The sequence below is a fragment of the Sesamum indicum genome, linkage group LG8 (genome assembly GCF_026168435.1).
Source record: "Sesamum indicum cultivar Baizhima isolate 11 linkage group LG8, ASM2616843v1, whole genome shotgun sequence".
In the NCBI taxonomy this organism is placed as follows: domain Eukaryota; kingdom Viridiplantae; phylum Streptophyta; class Magnoliopsida; order Lamiales; family Pedaliaceae; genus Sesamum; species Sesamum indicum.
Genome location: NC_142664.1, coordinates 20,911,146 through 20,933,489, shown reverse-complemented (window position 1 = coordinate 20,933,489; position 22,344 = coordinate 20,911,146). Strand labels below are relative to the sequence as shown.

The 22,344-nt window shown below is 32.7% G+C and overlaps 1 protein-coding gene and 1 long non-coding RNA gene across 5 annotated transcripts; both read right to left on the bottom strand.

Annotated features, from left to right (window-relative positions):
• Positions 1-1,087: 1,087 nt before the first annotated feature.
• Positions 1,088-5,039, bottom strand: LOC105168288 (protein neprosin). The gene is made up of 7 exons (XM_011088311.3): positions 4,261-5,039; positions 3,995-4,081; positions 3,677-3,889; positions 3,333-3,497; positions 2,636-2,689; positions 2,313-2,459; positions 1,088-1,655 (listed from the first exon to the last, which is right to left on the bottom strand). Exons 1-7 carry the CDS (start codon positions 4,579-4,581, stop codon positions 1,278-1,280), a joined length of 1,365 nt encoding a protein of 454 aa, XP_011086613.1. The 5' UTR covers positions 4,582-5,039; the 3' UTR covers positions 1,088-1,277.
• A 14,089-nt stretch (positions 5,040-19,128) lies between these two features.
• LOC105168287 (uncharacterized) lies at positions 19,129-22,112 on the bottom strand. Of its 4 annotated transcripts, none has more exons than XR_848324.3 (5): positions 21,744-22,112; positions 20,384-20,457; positions 20,182-20,302; positions 19,655-20,071; positions 19,129-19,576 (listed from the first exon to the last, which is right to left on the bottom strand). It is a non-coding gene; the product is annotated as an uncharacterized LOC105168287 (long non-coding RNA). The 4 variants fall into 4 exon arrangements; XR_848325.3 differs by having other exon boundaries at positions 19,129-19,565; XR_002287570.2 differs by having other exon boundaries at positions 19,129-19,759; positions 19,820-20,071; positions 21,744-22,110.
• Positions 22,113-22,344: the final 232 nt, after the last annotated feature.

Sequence of the window (22,344 nt, the reverse complement as noted above, 5' to 3'; positions counted from 1 at the left end):
CTATTGAAGGCTAGGTCTACGCGTTATACTCAGGTAGGTCGAGCCAGTATGCAGTTTTCTCCTCTTTGTGAGTTAGAGTATAAATCACATTTTGATTGTATAAAGAGAACGTAAGTATGGAGATTACCTGTGATGAATTACTTATGGTGTTTGATGTGCATATATGATGTTGTAGGTTCATTATGCCTGTTATGACGTTGGGTTACGTATATATATTAATTAAATTATTATGTGCAGTTATATATATAAGAGTTTGCACTGACTTTCTTGTTGCCGTTTTCCATTTTGTAACCGGCCGACTTGACCAATAATTGCTTGTAGTTAAATCTTAATCCAATTTTGGGAAAATATTATTCAAGATTGATATTTTGTTTTCCTAGGAGAATGATATACTTTTATGCTTATGTTAAAATGTAATAGCTTCTATCTATTTACATAGTTTACTCGCATGTTATCAACCAATCCAAAAAGAAAAAAAATTTGATGATATCTTAGGGTATTTATATTTTCAAAATCCAAATGGCAAAATCTAGCTTAAGTTATGTTAAAGAGTCAGGTTCAATCTATTTGGCATTAGCACGCCAAAATGCAGGTTACCAACCGAATCAGTTGAGTTACTTTGATGAGCTTGCGAGAGTGCGAGACAACAACTAGTTCAAGCCTAATTACAATTAGTTGAGGGCCTATCCAGCGTAACACACATGTAATCAATATTCTACACTTTGAACGATACATCACTACCAAAACACATCAGCAGGGATGAACACGTGTCAACTATAGTCAGCTGGATAAAATCGATAGGTAACTACTTTCTTGATTTTAGTCTATTTACTTGCTGATACGGCGTATTTCGTTCCTATTGGTGTGGGGCCTATATGAGATGACAAACAACTAGATAAAACCTATTCCAATAAAATAGACATTTCAAGAAATTTCGAAATATTTATTACGATTTTTTGTCTTTTAAACTATAGCAATTAAGTATTCTCATAGCACGCAATTGAAAACCTACATGTTTTATTTTGAGAAAAATGAGACATAAACATAATAATATAATAAAGCAAAACATGCCAAGAACACAACCAAAAAACATAATATATTTACTATATTTCCATTTACCAAGATTTACAACGCCCCTAAAAGCTGTATGATTAATAGATCACCTGTTAGACCGTACGAAAAATAGAAAGAATAACTCAAGTTGAATGACCATCTCAAGAGGAAATGACCTTAACACCCCCAAAATTTAAAAAGAAAACACCCATATACTATTTTCTTCAAGGACACTTTGGGTTTTTCCCAGGTCCTCCATAGTAAAAATAATTGCCCCAAACTCTATTAACACCTCCTTGTATATCATAACAGTTTGGATGGTCCGCAAGAACGCGAAGATTTGATAAAGGGACTAAGTTATTATCCCAATCAACAACTTGTAGGTTTCGGAAATAAGATGCTTTTCCGAACCCTTCTTCTGCAAAATGCCCACTTCCCATTTGGGTCGACGTGTGAGACCCTGAACTCTCGCTATTAACAATTTCACCCCCAAATTGGACCATACTTGCATGATCCCTGAGATGCGTAAACAAAAAAGACGGCCAATAACCAACCAAAATCCCGTCTCCGAACTCTAGCCACCAGTTCCCATGCTTCGGATCCTGTAGAAAGTAATGACAAATATCAGCGTTACTCGTTATTCAGATCACCCGTAATGATATCAGTATTTTATTTTATTTATTCATTTAAGTAGACGGTATAAAATTTTCGATTAAGATAGTGTATTATCCTGCTCAGTAAGTAGAGCGAATAAAAAATAAATCTAATATAAAGATGGACTGAGTAGGGGTAATGATTAGTAGGAATAATGAAAAGAATAGAGATGATGAGGACTAAAATGATAAATTAAGAAAGTGGAGGGGTCAGATGGGAGATATCTTTACGTGGAAAAGAAGGGTTGAAAGAATCTTAGAAAGCACAAAAAGGGGCACAAAGCAAAATAATTGTGTCCATGGAGTAAAATGCATATTCTTGTATAGTGTGTATCTCACTACATGCGCATGTTAGCTGGGTGGTGTACAACATGCATGATGAAAGTGTAGCTCCACAGCCCCTTTTCCCTACCCACCCACCATTCCCAATTCCCAACCCAAAAATTAATTTGGTGCCCATTACACCTGTCATGTAATTAGTTTATAATTAAAAATAAATAAATAATTACATAAATAGTGTATTAAACTTTTTTTATAATTGATTTGATTTGACTAAATTTGATTGAATAAGAAAAATTTGAAAGATTGTATTGAACTTTACTTTACCTTCCAAACTAATAAGCTAATGTCAAATTGGCCACTATTGTAGGACGAAGTTGGCGAAATTGCGGCCCCAATTGCTATTTTATTGTTGGTCTGAACAAACCCGGAGCACAGCAAATTGTAACAGCCGGTTGCTTGGTATGCATCACTCTGCATGCATATTAATTAAATTAAATAATTAATTAATCAAGTGGGATTACAATTAATTATCGCACGTAATTATCCGCATGCCTAGTTGACGAAATGATTAATGTAGGGACAGTCCACATCGCTAATCAAACATCATTTTCCTTAACAAGTAAGCTGAGAAGGTCAACAATGCTTACAGTCCAGTATGTGAAGAACCTAGGATAATTGTCCCCGTAGAGCTCCGGACTAACCTGTTGCAAAAATTGATTGAAATAACATCAATGGAAATAATTTTCATTGTCTGAATTTGAACAAAAAATTAAATAAATTAGATTTGATCACTCCTAATTAATTTTATTCTATTTTTTTAATTGTATTTAATCATATAATAATTATAATATCTTTATAGTATAATTTTAATTTAGTTGTTCCCATTTTTCATATACATACCACACTACGAGAGTGATCAAATTTTATACGTTCACCCAATTAATCAAATTTATTACGCCAAAATCTCCCAAAAAGCTAATTGAAATGTATTTTTCATTGCGTAATTTAGAATTTTCGTCTTTTTTTCACCAGAATTTACTTCCACAGATAAAAAGGGTGAACTCAGGCGAAGAAAATGTCTAAAATCACAAAAATTAGAAAAATATAAGACTAAAATATTGTCCTAGAAAATTAAAAGGATAAATGTGTGGGAAAAAAGACGAGTCTGTTCACTTGTATTTTTCTGACAAGAAGGTAAACTCCAATAAAAAAAAATGACGAAAATCACAAAAATTAGAAAGATATATAACCAAAACACTGTCCTAAAATATTAAAGTACAAAGAGGGTAAATGGTGAAAGGTAGGAGACAAAAAAGAATTCTTGAAAAACAAGTAGAGACATGCCTGCCAACCAGCTTCAATGGTGTTGAGATCATCGCCAAATGAACCTGCTATAACCCACATCTGTGATAAGCTGAACTCATATTGGTTTGCAACTACAGGAGCCCACACATTTATGCTTGCTTTTGCTCCATAGTACTCATCTCCACTCACATACCCAACCGCATGCTGCAAAAGGATTGGGAGGAAATATTCGTTAAGAACGCAAAATTCTTATATTCATCGAGTGTGAAAACAGTGAAATCTATATTGTGCTGAGTTCGGTCGAAACCTGACAGGGCCTCATGGAAACAACCTGGAAAGTTTCCCAAATTTACATAATATTTCTACAAACTTTTAGCACTAACCTCATGACCGTTGCTGGAGGAATCCCTTCTTACAGGCCTGATTTTTTTCCCGAATCGCCTGATAGAGCTTGCTCTGAGAACGTCGTCCTCTTTCGTTCTTCTGATTGGGACAGTGCCTTCCGGGCAGAATTCATTAGACATGCTCCAAACCTGGAAATTCTCTTCAAACATGGCGGTTCTTGACAGGTGCCCTGTTGGCCTGTCGGGTGGATCCTGGAAATTCAAGAGAATGTATTAAGATGTGGATGTTTTTTTCTTTTCTGGTGGATGAGACATTTTTACGGAACCATTGTAGTAAAGAAATAGTTATGTTTTTACCAGCGGCTTTTGTCCTTTTAATTGGGGATGATCAAAAGCTGGCTGATTATGGGATAATACGCAATCTATGATATCACCATCGGGGCTCTGTGCAACCAAAACAGTTGATTAAAATTAGTCTAACAGAAAACAGGACAAAAGCAGGGAGAAACAGGACAAAAAAAAACAGGGAGATTGAAAAGGACAAAAGAAACAAGAATAGAACATCAGATTCTTTTCCATCTAATAACCAAATTAAGCCCTTAAACCCAACTCAAGCAACTTGCCTGAATTGACTTAACAGCGGGCTTATTGAGTTTCCTGAGATGCGCTCTGACAAACTTCAACTTCTTGGACTCGTGTCCGGGCCGGAAACTCTGACTGCTGTCGTTGAAATTCACTGATCGGGCTGGACAAACGGAGGAGACGAAAAACAGGAAGAAAACCAGAGCTGCAACAATCGGCGACACACTGCAGCAACCGGCGCCCATTTTCAGGGCATTTGTGCATCTTCTTCCGGCCGTCCGTTTTTCTGTACATTGGCGTCGTCTCCTCCAGGGATCCAAACAACGAAAATTCTTCTCAAAATTCGCAAATCCCAAATCCATCCAGCCCAGAATTGCAAATTCCAGGTTAAAACAGCTCACTGTCACAGCATTTCCCAAGTAAAAGAAAAAAAGAAGAAAACAAACCCTCCTTGTATTTTGCTTCTCCCTGAGCTTCTATGCTCTGGTTCTTTATATTCTGACAAACTCGGAACTGAACTTCTAGGCTGAGGTAATTAAGAACACACTGAGATTATGTATGTGGATTTTCAGAGTTTTGTCCATGTGGGGTGGTGATATATATATATATATATATATGTATCTCAACAATAAGTTAACTCAAGAATTTTTGAAAAAAGAGTGTGAACTGGGGGTGGGGTGGGGTGGGGGGGTAGGTTGTGTTTCCAGTCTCCAATACAAAGACTGAAACCTTTAACTTTTGGTGTGAAATATTAATGGGGGAATAGGGTGTAATATTTAATGAGTGGGTAATGGTTTCATCTGTTATTCTTCACTTTGGGTCTGAAGACAGATTGGAATTAGACTTTGATTCTTCCGTTCCGGGTTTCCAATGTTCCTTCCTACCTTTCATCTTTCTCTTTCTCTTTCTCACTTCCCTAGAATCAGTCCTTTATGTCAGCTCCCCCACTATTTTCCCTTTTTTTTTTTTTTCATTTTTCAAGCAAAATTGGAATATTATTATAATTTTTATTTTCGGATTGTGTCTTATTTTTTAATTATGGAAGACGTAAATGAGAAAAAATAATTAAAATTTTATTTCAGGATATTCATGCCGTTTTGTATTTTCAAAAGCAAAAAAGTATTTATAATGTATTTTTCATAAGAGTGCAGTCTTGGCATGCGCATGTTAATTCCACTGCATGCTTATGGAAGCATTCATGCATGTGCATGCGCCTCTTTTTTTTTTTTTTTTTTTAATTTGGAATTTCTCATTATTTGGAGGACAATCCAACAACCACCAATCTTTTTTTTCCCCAAAGAAAAGATTTTGAATGATTAAATGGTCCAATGATGACAGATTATTCTTATGAAAGATATGTTGTAAGTTTTGTTGTTACTATTTTAGTTTAGTTTCTATTTATGTAGTAAATATGGACTATGCATCCCAAATGAGTTGAGTACGCTTAGATTTTTACTATAAATAGATATATAAGGTAAAAATTTATCAGAATTATATCGAGAAGATCAGGTTATAGCGGACCCTTTAATACCTAAATTAGATATGTATTAAAAGAGAAAGACTAAAGATTGTCAGAAATATTATGACAACAAAAAATATATTTGGAGCATGTAAGACGACTATTTATAATTTTTTCTAATTGAAGATATGACGGGAATCACATATCCACTAATAATCAATTGGTCATAGATATCGGAATTTTTATTTGACATGAGCAGATCGAGACAACCCAAAATAAATAATCTAGATCCAAAGTTGTCCACCATCAAAAATTGAACTGGAGGTATAAGTTTTAGTATGACCTTTCAGAGATTACCCTGACATCACGTCTAATTCTTGGGGAACTAATTTTTAATCCTGCTTCTGGAGAAAATACATTTCCAGAAAATTGTTGGTAATTATGAAAATGTTTTCACTTCTTCCTCTTTTCTTCAACTTTTTGACAGTTCTTGCTTTTCATTTCCCATAATTATTTTAAGTGTGTACATATTTTCATGCTCAATAGAAAGATTATTTGTAGGATGATTTGATAGTAATCTATATTTATCAAGTGAATAAAGATACTCCGTAATAGAAATATTGTAAATTTGGGACGTGAATTAATGTTTACATGTAATTAGTCGAGTTTAATAGACATGTACAAGTCACAACATGACTTTACATCAATTAATATGATACTAATTACTAGTCTCATTTTCATATGTACGTATTGATAATGTCGCTTAAGGTCATATTTAAGACATTCAAAGGTGATTGCAGGGACTGACAAAGATTTTCATGAATTATCATATGCAAAGATTTCAATATATCAATCATTTAACTTGCCGTATAATAAAATTTATACCTGTCATTATTGATGGAGGAAAAAAATCAAGTAAAATGAGGCAAGGATAATATTTTCAAAAAGGAAGGTTCAAGTCAAAGTTATCAAATTGATGTGGAACCACAAATTATTAGAATAACCCTAACTAATAAATCGTAGCCATGTAATAAGGGGTGGGTGGGGGTTAAAGTAGTACTTTATCTCTACCTACCATAAATAGCATACATTTGTATTAGTATAAATGCCCCCTCATTCTTTCATTTGAGGGGAGGAAGAAATGACTTGCAAGAATTCTAGTGTGAAGCGTGTTGAATCGCGCTCCAATAATATAAATTTAATCGATATCACTTTTTGGCGACATCAACTTAGCGCTGTCTATGGGAAATAGGTAATTCAACATTCAAAGATGAACTCTGGACCAAAGAGCAAGAAGTGGGAACTACGCCTAGGCGGGATCGAAGGGACCTCTAAGCATGCCCCGCAAGACGCCTCAACGCAGGCCGCTTCAAGTGTAGTTGCCTAGCTTGCGACCTTCTCGCTATCCTCAGAGAGGCTAAATTGCATACCTAGCCCCCAACAATAGTGAGCAGAAGACAACAGACCAGCGTATAAGGAGAATTTCAAGAGGTGAGAGAAGGTTAAGCACCTTCTCTTCTTGGAGGAGAGTCATCCAACAGAGGAGAAACTCAAGAGAAGAGAGGAGGTCAAGCACCTCCCCCTCTTGAAAGAGAGTCATCGGGAAGAAGAATTCCGCAAGAGTAGAGAAGAGGTCAAGCAACTCCCCATCTTGGAGGAGAGTCATCCAACAAAGGAGGAGAACTTCAAGAAGAGAAAGGAGGTCAAACACCACCCCCTCTTGAAGAAGAGTCATCCATAATAAGAATTTCTCAAGAGGAGAGAGGAGGTCAAACTCCTTCCCCTCTTGAAGGAGAATCATTCGGAAGAAGAATTTCTTAAGAAGAGATGGGAGGTCAAGCACCTCCCCCTCTTGAAGGAGAGTCATTCGAGAAGAGGAGAGCCTCAAGAGGAGAAAGAAGCTCAAACTCCTTTCCCCTTTTAGAGGAGAGTCATCCTAAAAGATAGCCTCAAAAGAAAAAGAAAGTCAAGCACCTCCGCCTTTTGGAAGAATCCATCACAAAGGAGGAAGCTTTAAGGAGAGAGTGGAGGTCCAGTACCTCCTCGTCCTAAAAGCGTGACATTTTATGGAGAGGAAGGAGGTAAAATGTCTCCCCCTTTTGGAGGAGAAGCCTCAGAGAGGAAAAGGCAGACAAACATTTCCCTTTCTTGAAGGTGAGCCAATGCAATAAAGAGAGGATTAAGAGGAGAAAGCAGGCTGAGCACTTCCCCCTCTTGGAAGTGTGTCATCTCGAGGAGAAGAGGCCCAAGGAGAGAAAAGAGGTCAATCACCTCCCCCTCCTAGAGAAGATTCACTAAGAAAATAGCTTCAAAGGAAACGAGTAGACCGAGCACCTCCTCCTCCTGAAAGCGTGTCATCGCGAAGAGGAGTCCCAAGGAAGGGAAGGAGGTCAAGCGCCTCCCCTCCTGGAGTAGAACTATAGCGAAGAAGAAAGCTTCAATGGGAGAAGGGAGGATGACCACCTCCCACTCTCATAGGAGTATTGTTTCAAGGAGAAGAATCTCAAATAAAGATGGAAGGTCAAGTACGTCTTTGAGTTCGTCCACCCAACAAGGTCGGGGCAAATCTCAAATTACACATTAGTGGTTGCACCACCAAAAGCGCAATCATCTTACACCCCACAAAATAGCCTAAGCTCTGGAATCTGGGATTAAAATCCCAAACTTGGTCAAGTACAAAGGGGTAGGCGACGCATGGCTAAAGCGCGTAATACCCAAGTCTACCAAAGTAACTTTCAAATAGACGATTTAATATGGAGAAGGTTGGACATTTAAGAAATATTTAAAAATTTGATGAAAAGTAGGAAGACGCTCGAAGGAACTCCTACGAAGTTTTCGAGTGACGCTAAAACTAATTGAAGGAACTTCTAAAAAGTTCCATAAAAATAATTAAAAAAGAAACTCCTAAGAAGTTCTGTAGAAGAAGCTTGAAGGAACTCCTACGAGGTTCCCCAGTGACGCTAACAATGATTAAAAGAACTCCTGCGAAGTTCTCGAGTGATGCTAAAAATAATTGAAGAAACTCCTGAAAAGTTTCGTAGAAGACACTCGAAGGAACTCCTATAAAGTTCCCGGGTTACGTTGAAAACAATCAAATGAACTCCTAAGAAGTTCTATAAAAGATGCTAGAAGAAACTCCTACGAAGTTCTTGAGTGACGCTAAAAATAATCAAAGGAACTTCTACGAAGCTCTCGAGTGACGCTAAAAATAATTGAAAGAACTCCTAAGAAGTTGTTGAAGACGCTCGAAGGAACCCTACAAAGTTCCCCAGTGACGCCTAAACACAATAAAAAAAACTTCTAAGAAGTTCTGTAGAAGACGCTCAAAGGAACTCCTACAAAGTTCCCAAATAACGCCTAAAAATAATCAAAGGAACTCCTAAAAAGTTCCGTAAAAATGGTCGAAGGAGCTCCTAAGAAACACCCAAGCAAATACATGTTGCATTAACAAAGGACTCCTAAGAAGTCCAAGAAAAATACATGACGAATAAAGATAACAAGAATAAATAAAAAATTAAGCATAAAAGGAATTTATTAAATAAGAAGTAGCAAGTATGTTGTCCCGATTATAAATTACAAAACATAAAGAAAGCAATGACGTAAGTCAAGCGCGATCGCCCCTAATGTTGACATGATCACCCTCAGCATCCACTGCTTCCACCTTGCCTTCTTCGACCACATCCTCATCAGTCACAAGGGTGTCAAGAAACACGAAATCATCCCCCACAAAGAGACCAAACTCTCTCAACTTGGAGCGACACTACCTAATAGCTTGTTTAACATCGACTCTCGCCACCTCGGCACCTTCAAAATCCTGAAGACTCAAGAACTTTCAACAACAATAAACGCGAAAATGAAGCCTGAATTGGGGGGTTATAGACGACTCCAACTCATCACTTTGGACATGGACAGGACTAAAAATTATTTGAGATGAATCAGAGCCCACTAAAAATTCAAAAGAAAGAATGACTCTCAGACAAATTCTTGATTGCCTCAATAAATTCATCTTGAAAATGAACAATCCCCTCGAGTGGGAGGCAAAGACAAATGAAGCGCAACTCCACAGACAATATGTGATCGATGTGAGGCAGAACTAATCGAGGATCGCCTCTACCAGATGGGGCTGATTGAGGCAGCTCAGCCTCGAGGTCGAGGCGACCTAAAGAATATGGTCAAGGCACCGAGCCTTGACCAGGTAGAGGACGATACCACCCCATCTGGCGGCAACTCCCCATTCTCAGTGTTTTTCTTCAACATATTGTAACCTTATCCAGACAAAAATCTAACCAACCCCAAGTACGTTGACTGATAGGAAGTGAAATTGATGCAACACAACACAATAAAGCGAGACATAACGTGATGCAATGCAATAAAGTGCGACGTGATGAGACATAGTGCGACGCAACGTTAGAGAATGCGAGAGGATATAATGATATGGGACACCCGCAATGCAACGTCGTGGGGTACGACACAATGTGATAGTGCGATGTGCTTGATGCAATACAAGACGTAACACACAACATTGTGCAACGCAATGCGATGAAACACAATGCGAGATGACATAGCGTGACCAGACGCGATGCGAGCATATGATTTGTTAGGCCATCCTTGCCCTTGTGGAGACAAATGGCCTCGACTAATGACGACACCGCCCCCTCAACTATGATGTATCCTTATCATAATATCCTAATACAGGGCAGATTTGAAGAAGAACCCGTGATCATTGTTTAATTCCTAAATATCCTAATGATATCCAGGAATTGGGGAGCTGTTGATGTAGGAAAGAAATCAAGCTAAATGAGGCAAGGATAATATTTTCGAAAAGAAAGGTCTAAGTCAAACTATCAAATTGATTTGGAACTACGAATTACTAAAATAACACCAACAAATAAATCGTAGCCATGAAATAGAGGGTAGGTGAGGGTTAAAGTAGTACTTTACTCATACATATCCTAAATAACATATATTTATATTAGTATAAATACCCCTCATTCTTTCATTTTAGGGAGGAAGAAATGACTTGCAAGAATTTTAGTGTGAACCGTGTTGAATCACAACCTATAATAATATAAATTTGATCGATATTGCTTTTTGACAACATCAATTATAATGCATATGGATGACATATATACATATACATACCGTGTTTAAGAGTATTATACTATTCATCTGTGATACATATATACTAAAAAAAATGTGATTTTATGGAGATTAAGAGATCAAATAAAATTTCAACGAGAAGAAAAACATATTATAGGCGACAGATGACGTATCTGAATACACCAGGAAAAAATAAATCGAGCAAGCACGGTGTCCTGTACATAAGATAGGAGATGTCATTTTCGCAGTTTCTCAAGGTTTTTGGGATAAAGTTTTAAGAAAAAATAATTAAATGAAATGAACTCAATTCACATTTTATAATTTTGATGATTCACATTTCGTATTGATTTATCTGAATACATCTATTGATTCATAATTTCTGTTTTTATTTATTTTCCTAACTTGCCCTAACTTTTTTATTTTCTCCTAATTTTGTTTTAAATTATATTATTCCTACTCAGCAATTCTCATCATTGCTATTTTGTTGATAATCTTATAAGACAACTTTCATGACATATAATTCTTATTGGATGTTACAAACTTTTATGCTATTTAATTTTATTCCCATTTGATATTTTTGAGATAGAAGCTTTAATTAAATAATTATATTAATATTTTAATAAATTAAACAATTATCAATAAATCGGTTCAATCAATACATTTTGATATTTCTCAAAGATGACTATATTAATTTATATATTGTGATATCCATATTTTGCTTTTAAATATTTAAGGCCATACTTTCAAATTTATACATATATATATATATTTGACGTACGTTGTATACTTGCATAATATAGATTTTTTATTTAATTATTGATTAAAAAACTTATGTATCCCGTGCTCCAATCGGATCATATATATTTTTAAAATTTAATTTCAAAATTTTATATCATCATGATATATTAGGTCTATGTTGTACCATATTCAGATAGTGATCTTCACGAGATAAATATTATATCCGGAACGTAACATAGTCCCAATACATGCAAAAGTTCTGCAATTAAAAATATATATACATATATATAAATTTAAAGAATAATATATGACTTTTATTGCGTGGATATTATCAAATATTACAGTATATATATATTCACGTACTACAAAAAATTCTTGCTCATGAGAAAATCCTTGAAATTAAATTTTAATTAATGTCCTAATTAATTAGTTGACTCAAAAGTTTATAAACAATGTACATACAAAAACATCCTCATTATTGAATCACATAGAAAGAGGTAAATAGACAGACAGAAATTCCTATGAAAGCTGTTGATCGAAAAGCTGCAAAAGGCTTAGTTTGCTTTAGGAAGAGGGGACAACATGTTGAATTTTTTTTCCTTAAAATGAAAAGGGGCCATTTTGTAATTATGAGACCACATGATTATTCATATTTTATTTAATAAATTCGAATTCATTTCTTATTAAATTATTGAATTGAATCATCCCATGCGTGTGCATATATATATATATATATATATATACATGCCCTTGGATTTGTAATTGCATGCCAAGAAATTAGTTACTACTCTCCGTAATTATAAAAGAAAAAATTCAATTTATATGAATATGTGTTATTACATGGTTTATTTAATTTAATTAAAATATCTTATTTTACATATAGAAAAAAAATACAAATAATTCCCTTATCATACTATAAATGAGCAAATTATCATTTTATGAAAAAAAAAATAGCAATATACCTCTTTTTATTTTTAAAAATGTAGCAATTTATCCCCTTGTGTTTTTCAGAATGAAGCAATTTACCTCCTTAGACAGAGAGGTAAATTGCTTTATTTTAAAAAACATAAAAGGGTAAATTGCTATTATTTTTTCATAGGAGGAAATTTGCTCATTTGTAATATCATAGAAAGAAAACCCTTTACATACAATATGGCAAATTATTTGGGAAAATTACAAGGTTTTAGTCTTGTAATTATGAGGTTGGTTGATAATTTCAGTCATGTTCAAATTCATTTTAATATTTAATCCTGTATTATTAAAAATTTTGTACATTGAGACAAAAATAGCTGGAAAAATTGAACATGACGAGCTTAAATATTAGGTGTATTTTTTAATTATTTTTATTTTTAATATGATAAATTATTAAAATTACAAGATAAAATTGTCGGAATCTATATTTAAAAATTTTGAAAGATAATAATAGTCCTCTTTGAATGTTGAAAAACTTATTTATTTTTTATTTTTATTTTTACTTTTTGAGGTAGAGACATGCATGAGAACTATGTAGCAGACAATGTTGTGATCCTCTTTCCAACCGTATGTAGTGGGAAGGAAGGCTGAAATCTCAGAGACATGTCTGCATGTATGGCACAAAGTAACAAATGAAGACAGTATTTGCTGTGTACGTACGTACACATCTCTGTGTGTGTGTGTGTGAGTGTAGTGTACGCACACACAAATACACACACATATGTAATAATGGTCCATACTCTACACAAAGTACAGATATCTTGCAACAGTTGGAAATCCCAAAATGTAATAAATAATTAATTAGGAATTATATACATATATAATTATATATGAAAGCGTGGTTGGCTGTAATTGTAGCTCTCCGGGTTTGTGTCCCACAGGTAATCAAAGTGTCTCCGAGTTGATGAGATTGGTTGGATTTGATAAAAACAATATTGTATACACTGTATATATATAGTACGAGCAAAATTCTATTTTAATCCCGTTAAAAAAAGTTATTTTTTTTTTTTCATAATTGTTGTGGGTTTGAATTTTGATATCATTAAATCTAAAAATATGTCTTTTTTATCACAAGTTAACAACAGAGGTCATGTGCCTTGCACGTAGGTGTTAACGGTCGTTATCTCCTATTCACTCACGTGACTTTAACTGCAAGGGTCCTGTTTAATGGTATCAAAACAACAGAAAACATATTTCTTTTGTACCATTAAAAGAAAAGAAATATTTTGACCAACTTCAACACAAATTATTAATTTTTTTTATTTTTTACAAAAAAAATGTTAGAAAAATTTTATTTTAATATATATAATAAAATAGCTCTAAAATTATAATTATTTATATTTTAAATAATTTTTTAAGATTTTTTTTACTATTTTTGAAATTAAATTTATATTTGATCTAGAAATATATTAATATTTGATCACAAACTATAAAAACTAAAATTTATTTTTTGAGTAAAGGTATTAGATATATTTTTTATTAAATAATAAATTAATTTTTAAATTAAAATTATTACATTCGACATAAATTAATGTAGCAACTATTAATTTTTTAAATTAAAATTTTATTTTATTTGAAAATATTTTAATAAACTTTAATAATAAATTATAAGAAAATAAAATTTTATTTTTAAAAAATTAAAAAAATAAAGAAATTTTATTTTAATATAAATAATAATATAGTTCGCAATTTATAATTATTTATTTTAGATAAATTCTAGCATATTTTAATTGTTTTAAAATTAAATTATTATTTATTCTAAAAATATTTTAATAAAATTTGACCAAAAAAAAGTAAGAAATAAATTTTAGTTTTATTTCTAATATTTATCTCTAATGTAAATAATTAAAAATTAAAAATTAATTATTATTTAATAAAATGAAATTTATCAAATACTTTTATTCAAAATAAATTTTAATTTTTATAGTTTGTGATCAAATATTAATATATTTTTAGACCAAATAATAATTTAATTTTAAAAATAGTAAAATAGGTCCTAGAAATTATTTGAAATAAAAAATAATTATAATTTTATAACTATTTATTATATATATTATAATAAAAATTTTCTAATATTTTTATTTTTGTAAAAAAAATAAAAGCTCTTATAGTTTGTGGCTAAAGTTGGTCAAAAAATTAGAAAAAAATAAAGTGGAGGAAGAAAATGAAGGGGAAATGAAATTAGGATGTTGAAAGGCTATAATTTATGTCAATTTTTCCTCTTTTTTCGTAGTATCACGTGCATTTTTCCTCCAAAATGGTGGGGTTAACTACAGTTATGGAGCACAACTGTCATGTGCGTTGCACATGACTTTATGGCACCAAAAAAATTTATTTTTGGGTTTAATGATATCAAAATCTAAACTCACAATAATTGTGGTACCAAAAACGAAAATGACATTTTTTAACGGTATCGAAAAAAAGATTATGCCCATATAGTACCAAAGAAAAGAGGGTAGTCTTCTTCTGCTAATATTTGTGACGGGGTTAAACAATAAAAATCAACGCAAATATCTAATAGCTCTCGAAAATTATAAAATATGATAAGAGTTTTTTTTTTTTTTTTGTTGGCTTTGAACTTGTTTGTTTGGCGTAACAATCTGTTATATGATCCATTGATTTTAAACTGGTTTAAGGATAGGCCACTCGACACGTGGATATTTATAGACTCCTATAAATACTGGTGGGCTCCATAAGATAAGTATGCATCTATTATTGTGAGGTCTAATTTTATGACCCTCGCATAATTTAAACTAATTAACTTAAGCTTTAGAGGATTTTACATGAGTACATTCTAGCAAATCTAACGATCGATGCAGCAGGCCAATCCACTATTTATATCGATGTAAGGGTTGGACTCCACCTCAAATATAAGATACTTAATTTAGCTCGTCAGGTCATTACTTACCCCAAGTTGATTATTTGAAAGTCTTTGAAAACTGAGTTAAGTTAAAACAGTTGTGCTGAATTCAACTGCAAAAATTACGTCAGGGAGAAAAACACAGAAAAGGAAGATAACTAATGTTAAAAATACACTTTGATAAAGAAATGAGCTCTACAATTTCAGTGATACTCTAACTATGTGATATTCATAAGCCCTACTTTTTTTATTACTCAGTACATATATTTGTGTGAGATGATCTAATCTGAACAATGTTTTTGGTAGTTGAGACATTGATTAACAACTTAATGTACCATAATGTGAGCATTCTTAGGTCAGTTGTTGTCTGGTGAAGAGAAATTAAATGTTGGGTTAATTATTATTTTTGATTTGCTTGGAACATTAAACATATAAATAATCATTATTTGTTGAGCATGTGAAGGGGTATTAAAATGAAGAAGGGAAAGGGGAGAGTAGAAAGGCCCAATGGAAAATGGAAGGGTCCACGTTTTGTGGCAAAGAAACGTTATCTGTTTGACCCGAATTCCTTTTATCGTGCCTATGTTTCTGTCGTAATAATGTTAGCAACTTAGCATATATATATAAGAATAAAGTTGTTGTATAGGGGAAAAATATTTAGATTTATGAAATGTTTAAAAATAAAATATAGAGCTACAAGCTTATTTTTTAAGATCAAAGAAACTTAGCTTATTTCAAAATTTTAATTGTGTTTTTTGATAATATTAAATAAAATAAAATTAGCGATAAAAATATTATATTAATACCTCATGAGATAGGTTGAGTTACATAAATACGCCTTACTTTTAATAAAATTACAAGCTAACACTCCTTATTAAAATATTAAATTTATACAAATACACCTCTCAAATTAAATTAAATTAAATTAAGACATTCTTAAAAGATGTATATGTATGCCATGTTCGTAATTAAATTTAATCTAAAAAATTTCGATATAATTTATAGTAAAATTAAACAAGAACTAGAGAAAGTGTATATCTTCCATGGTATGAATTATGATAACTATCATTTTTTTTACGGAGTTTCTTCATTAAATTATTACTTCCCCAAACTTATGGAAAACATGTCATCTCTTCACATTCTAGTACTCATCAGTCAAAAATGTCTTGCTCAAATGGGACGATTTAGATGTCACAATCAGAAGAATATTGTGGGTTTTAGTTATTTGAAAAATTATACATGTCCCCTCATAACAACCTAAATAAGAGAGCATTAATTAGACGATCGTTAATTTTAGAAGGGTATTTGTAATTTTTCAAATAACGGTGATATATCAAACTTCAAAGGAGTCGATCCATTATAATTTATCCTTAAAATTATTATTATATTTAATTAATTTTTAATATTCGAATATAATGTACGATATAGAAATATCATATTTTATTAAAAAATAAAATAAAATTAATCAGGCCACCGAAACCAAATAGAAGATAGAGGTGGAAGAGAAAGTAGTAAACAAGATGGTAGGATTCGTATTCCTGGAGATAACATTCTCTAATGCTGAGGATAACACGTAAAATTCCAACCATTAGATTGGAATATTTAGAAAGCCAAACATAGTACTAAAGACTATATCTGCAAAGGCAGACATGAAAACAGAATAGAATCTTGATAAAAATGTGGATGGTTTTTAGGGTTTGGACCAAAGACATGATCACAATTCCAATGGACAACATGTTCTTGGGACTTAGTCTTTTGTTTCAACATCATTGATTTGTACAACGAATTGGGATCAGCTGTCATTTCACTTATCTGTCGAATAAAATCTGAGTAAATGGTAATAGGGCTCACGAGAGCCACTAAAAACATGAAAACCCCTTAATTTTACATTATTTTCAAGATTGTCTGACGGTACAAAAATTACATTTTTATTAGTCTCATATATATTCTAGAAAATGTCACGACTTATGCTCGTGTAAAGATTTAGTTTGTGCCCGTTCATGAAGGAAAGTTACTGTTAGCAATTAAATTCGGTCCAATTGTGAACATATGAAGAAAAATACGAAAGAAAGTAATTACAAGACACAAGATTTATGTTGGCTGAAATTTTTCTCTACATCCTAGGATGCTCAAAATCGATTTTTCATTAAATTAGTTTCAAATTAATTACAATAAAAGGTCACCTATCAACTACTTATAGTGGAGTGTCTTTAAAGTATTGTAAAATTACAATTTTTACTCTAGACATTTTTTTTTCGACACGCAGCCCCATGCCAACTCAACGCCAAATTGAATTTATAGTTGCTGAACTTGAATGTAATATTGAATTGGACTCGACTCTCCACCATTCGTATTATGTGTATATATATACAAGTGTTAGAAAATGAGATTGAATATATATATATATATATAGCATGCACCATTATTGCATTAACAATACAGGGTGGCTCTTTAAGTGGGAAACTATTACATGAATTAAAAGATCTAGACCCGTCAAAGAGGAATGAAGAAATCATTGTGTCCGAGCTGCAATGTGGGTTTTTTTCTTTTTTTTCTTTTTAAATCAATATAAAAAAAGACTATAATTAAATATAATATTTAAAGATAATGCCTATGATGACCCTACTACCCTCACCCTCATAAAATAGAATTAAAATAAAACACCTAAAGGTCCAAAGTAGAGATTTGTTGCTAACCATGATTGAAGAAAGGGGTGGGTATATTTGGAAAGGAAGAATGAGAATGGTTGTATATATGCAATGTCCATTCTTGCATTGCATGCTTTTGGCTGGTGGCATGATGGCCATGTTACATGCATCATACGCTTTGGCCCATCCCTCCATAGCATCATCATGATGCATGAAATGATGATGTTCCTCACCCCAACATAACATTGAATGTGAAAGTTGGGATTTCTTCTTCTATGGCATCCCCTATTTCAAGAAACTTCCTTAATTCTCTTGATTCCATCAACATGCCATGCCATCAAACTTAATCATCATGTCATGTTTTTTTTATTGATTATGATTATGTGAATATAAATCCGAGTGATAAGGAGCTTAGGTTGTCAAATTTTGGGGTTTCACTTAAAAAAATAATTTTTATATTAAGTAACAGTTATATTATTAAATTGTAACGGATACTTCTACCGTGGCTTTTTTGGGCGTTATAAAATATTTGTGACGGTCTTTGTTCCAACCATGCTTGACCGTTACAATTTGTAGTTTAATTCAAAAAAATGCATTTGAACCTACTTTTGGAACGGCTCATTTAATTTTGATTTAATTGTTAATGGAACAACCTTTATAATACATATAGGTATGATTGTGCTTGAACTTTGGCTTAATTTTGGATTACAATTTGTAACGGTGTTGCATTATGTTGTAACGGTTTTTATATTACATTTTATATTGATTTTTTCAATAGTTTTTGTAACATGCTTTGTAAAACCGTATGTGTATGTGTATGTTGGTTTTTGTTTTGTATCTGCCTTTGTTATTATTTTTTACATTGCTTAAGTAACGGCTTTTAGGACGGCTTTTTTCAAAATTGATAACCATCTTTTGCACGATCTTTGTAATAATTTTAGGATTATATGACAGTAATTCGTATTCCAAAAGCCGTTACAAATACAATGACAAAAAAAATAATTTCTTTAATATTTAATTATATTTAATCTATTTGATAATTATTTTTTAAAAATAAATTTTAGAAAATTTTATTATATGTAGGTAGTTTTAATGTAATAAATGTGCAATATTAAAATAAAAATATATAATATAACAAGAAAATAAAAATAATTTAATTGCAAAATAAAAATATTATTTTACATTGTATTTTTATCCTAATCTAAATGAGCATCCCCTTCGGCTGCGTGTTCGTCGTCGTTGTCGTTGTCATCGCCGTCGGGTACTAGGGGATTAGAAGGAGGCTAGGGCACTGGAGGATCGGGCCAGGATGGGATCTATCCGCCGCATCTACTCCTCAAGCCTCGTTACCCGATCATCAAGGTCGAGGAGCGATAGTTGCGGTGGCGAGGGCGATGATGGTCCAGCAATCGTATGGTGGACTTCAGAGCCGAAACCGAATACTCGGTCCTTTTTCGACCGCCCACTGCTGACAACCACACTTGTTGCTCATTCGGGGCCATCGAGCCTTGAGAGGATAATGGAGGATCTTGATCACTGTTTTGTTGTCTCTGGCGTTCCTCTATCATCCTCACAAACAACTCATTCGAACAGATTAAATAATTAGATTTTAAAAAAACTAACTTTGAATTAAAAATTAAATTATTTTTTATACTTACTGCAACCTCCGTTGCCCTTGGGATGCTCCATTGGTAGTCCTCCTACTTTTTATAGCACTCCTTGAACACCTCCATCTGTTTGACGGGGTGTCCGAATTGTGCCTCCTATTCAAAAATTATTTTAAAAAATTAGATTAAATTAATACTATAGGTTAAAATACTTACCATCTTACGCTTGTGTGCCGCAATAGAGGACAACCTCCCATGGTAGATGGTAGCAGCTGCGTTCGGGTTGGCTGCCCGTTTGACCTTATTCTTCACCGACTGTGCTTGAAATTCTAGGCTCGCCCACTACCCCAGAAGCTGGCGCCAAATCTCCTCGGCCAGCCACAACGGTCCGATCAATTAGTTCCGAGCGTCGGCGAATCGCTTCCTCAAGAACTTCCTGGCCTATGACTTGACGACCTTGAATATTGACTGTCATCGCAGTCCCACCAGTACGACATTTGTAAATTTCACGTATAAAAAAAAATATAAATATTAGATAAAAAATATAAGTTTAACTTAAAATTAAATATTATTCTTACCATTTAAATTTTGAAACTAAAATAACTAATGCTCCTGTGTGATTTATGATATGTTCCACAAGAATGTGGATAATGCCCTTTGATTGTAGCATGGATCACCATGTGAAAATTTCGATTGGACCTGAAAAATAATTAAATATTAAAAATAATAATAAATCCAAATAAAATTTTATAAAATAATTGCATAAATTTATGTACGTACCTTACATCCCAGAAGTTGATATAATGCCTCTGTGACGCTGGTGGCAATGGTGGCGCTGGTGGTGGTGGTGCATCCTATTAAATTTTTTTATTTAAATAGTTAATAGTTGTCACTAAAACTCTTTATATTATTTATATTATTAAAATTCTATTTCAATTCAACTATATACATAATTAACAACTATTATTATAAAAACTAAATACAAAATTATTTATTTGGACACATATATTTATAATTCTAATCTTATATAAAATAATATATTGGCATCACAGGAAAAAGAAAAACCATAAAATATGATAAATTACTCACACATTTATAATATAGAAGATAGATATATTATACAATACCAATAAAAAATATCGTAATAATTATTATTGTCTTGAATATATTAGTTTATGTATTATCAAAACTTTTATACAAGTTCTAGTACATTATTATATTGTTGTTGTTGTTGATCTTATTATTATTATTATTATTATTATTATTATTATTATTGTTGTTGTTGTTGTTGTTGTTGTAGTGGGATACGATTTATGCGGTCTATGTAAATGTAAATCAAACCCATTATTATAATGTGGTCTTTTTTTTTTTTTGCTAGCCCGAGACCAATCCAACTTACCCTTAACCCACCAATTGCGGTGCGAATTGGGTTGGATCGATAGGTTGGGATGACCATGCTGTTTTGATGAACACCCTATGCACAAGTGAGAAATTTTTCAATTAATCATTTCTCTTCAATTGTCCTCCCAAAGTCTCCTTTTATTATTAATTACAGGGTATTAATACTATGCTAGTTATAAATGCGGGGTGTGTAATATTAATTTTATCCCTTCACCAACAACTAATTTGTAGATACAATTTATCATTTAGGGGTAATATAGTAATTAAAAAAGTTTGCAATTTACGTTTCATAACTTATTCTTTTTGTGATTTTAGCCCTATTATTTTATTTCACCAGATTTAGTTCATAAATTACAAAATTTGTAATGTTAGTCCCAACCACAAATTTTATTAAATATTTGATGGAGAGAGCACGTGATTTGCATATGTTTCATTAAGTAAATGACATTTGATTTAATAGAGAGAGCAAGTGATTTGCATGTCCTCCGTTAAATATTTAATGAAATTTGTGGTTGGGACTAAAATTGTTAGTTCTTTTTATGACTTATGGGACTAAATATAATAAGTGGTTAAACACTTAAACGGTTTGAACATTTAACAGCAATAAAAGAATCCAATCAATGCAAGAATACACATATTTTTTAACTTAAGCATTTCATCAAACACCTTCAAAGCAAAATCGTAAGTCAAATTTTTTGAAATTTTTTTATTTGTAAGAGAGCAAAACCAGAAAACCTACCTGTCGTGAGGTCATATTTGCAATATTCGCCGGTCCTTTCTTTTTTTCCCTTCTTCCGGTCTCAGTCGTCTTGGCGAGTCTCTTTCTTTCTTTCTTTTCTTTCTTTTCTTTCTCTATTCTGTTTCTCTTCTCTTCTGTTCTGTTCTTCTCTCGTAAGTCGTAAGTGGCTCTGGCTCCAGTCAATTCCTATTGTATGTATATTAATATATATAATTATATAATATTAATATCTGTAAAAATATATTTTATTTATTTTATTATTTAAAATTTTAGTTTTTCGGTTCGATTTTCTGTTCAAATCGAATTTTTGATTCGGTCGATTCAGTCGGTTTAATCGATTTCTGCACACCCCTATTCTAAAGAGGTCAATAACTCCTATATTCTCCTTAAAAAGGACTTAGATGAATTAGGTGTGATGGTACTAAGTCGTCAGCCACCCCCTGTCTAAATCTTGTTGTCGTGTCATGGATGTCGAGAATTGCAATAGTAGTATTAGTTTTGAAGAGTTCAATATTCTTGATGGCAAGATTAATTCCCTCTTCCGAATTTTCCTTCATCCTTCCTTTCCTAGTGTCGGTGATAGGATGAAAAGCGTCCTCCT

Coding starts and splice junctions, on each gene's coding strand:
- LOC105168288 (XM_011088311.3), bottom strand. CDS start 4,581: ATGGATTTGGGATTTGCGAATTTTGAGAAGAATTTTCGTTGTTTGGAT. Junction 4,082..4,260: donor CCGCTGTTAAGTCAATTCAG/GCAAGTTGCTTG, acceptor TTGGTTGCACAG/AGCCCCGATGGTGATATCAT. Junction 2,460..2,635: donor GGTTCTTCACATACTGGACT/GTAAGCATTGTT, acceptor ATATGCATGCAG/AGTGATGCATACCAAGCAAC.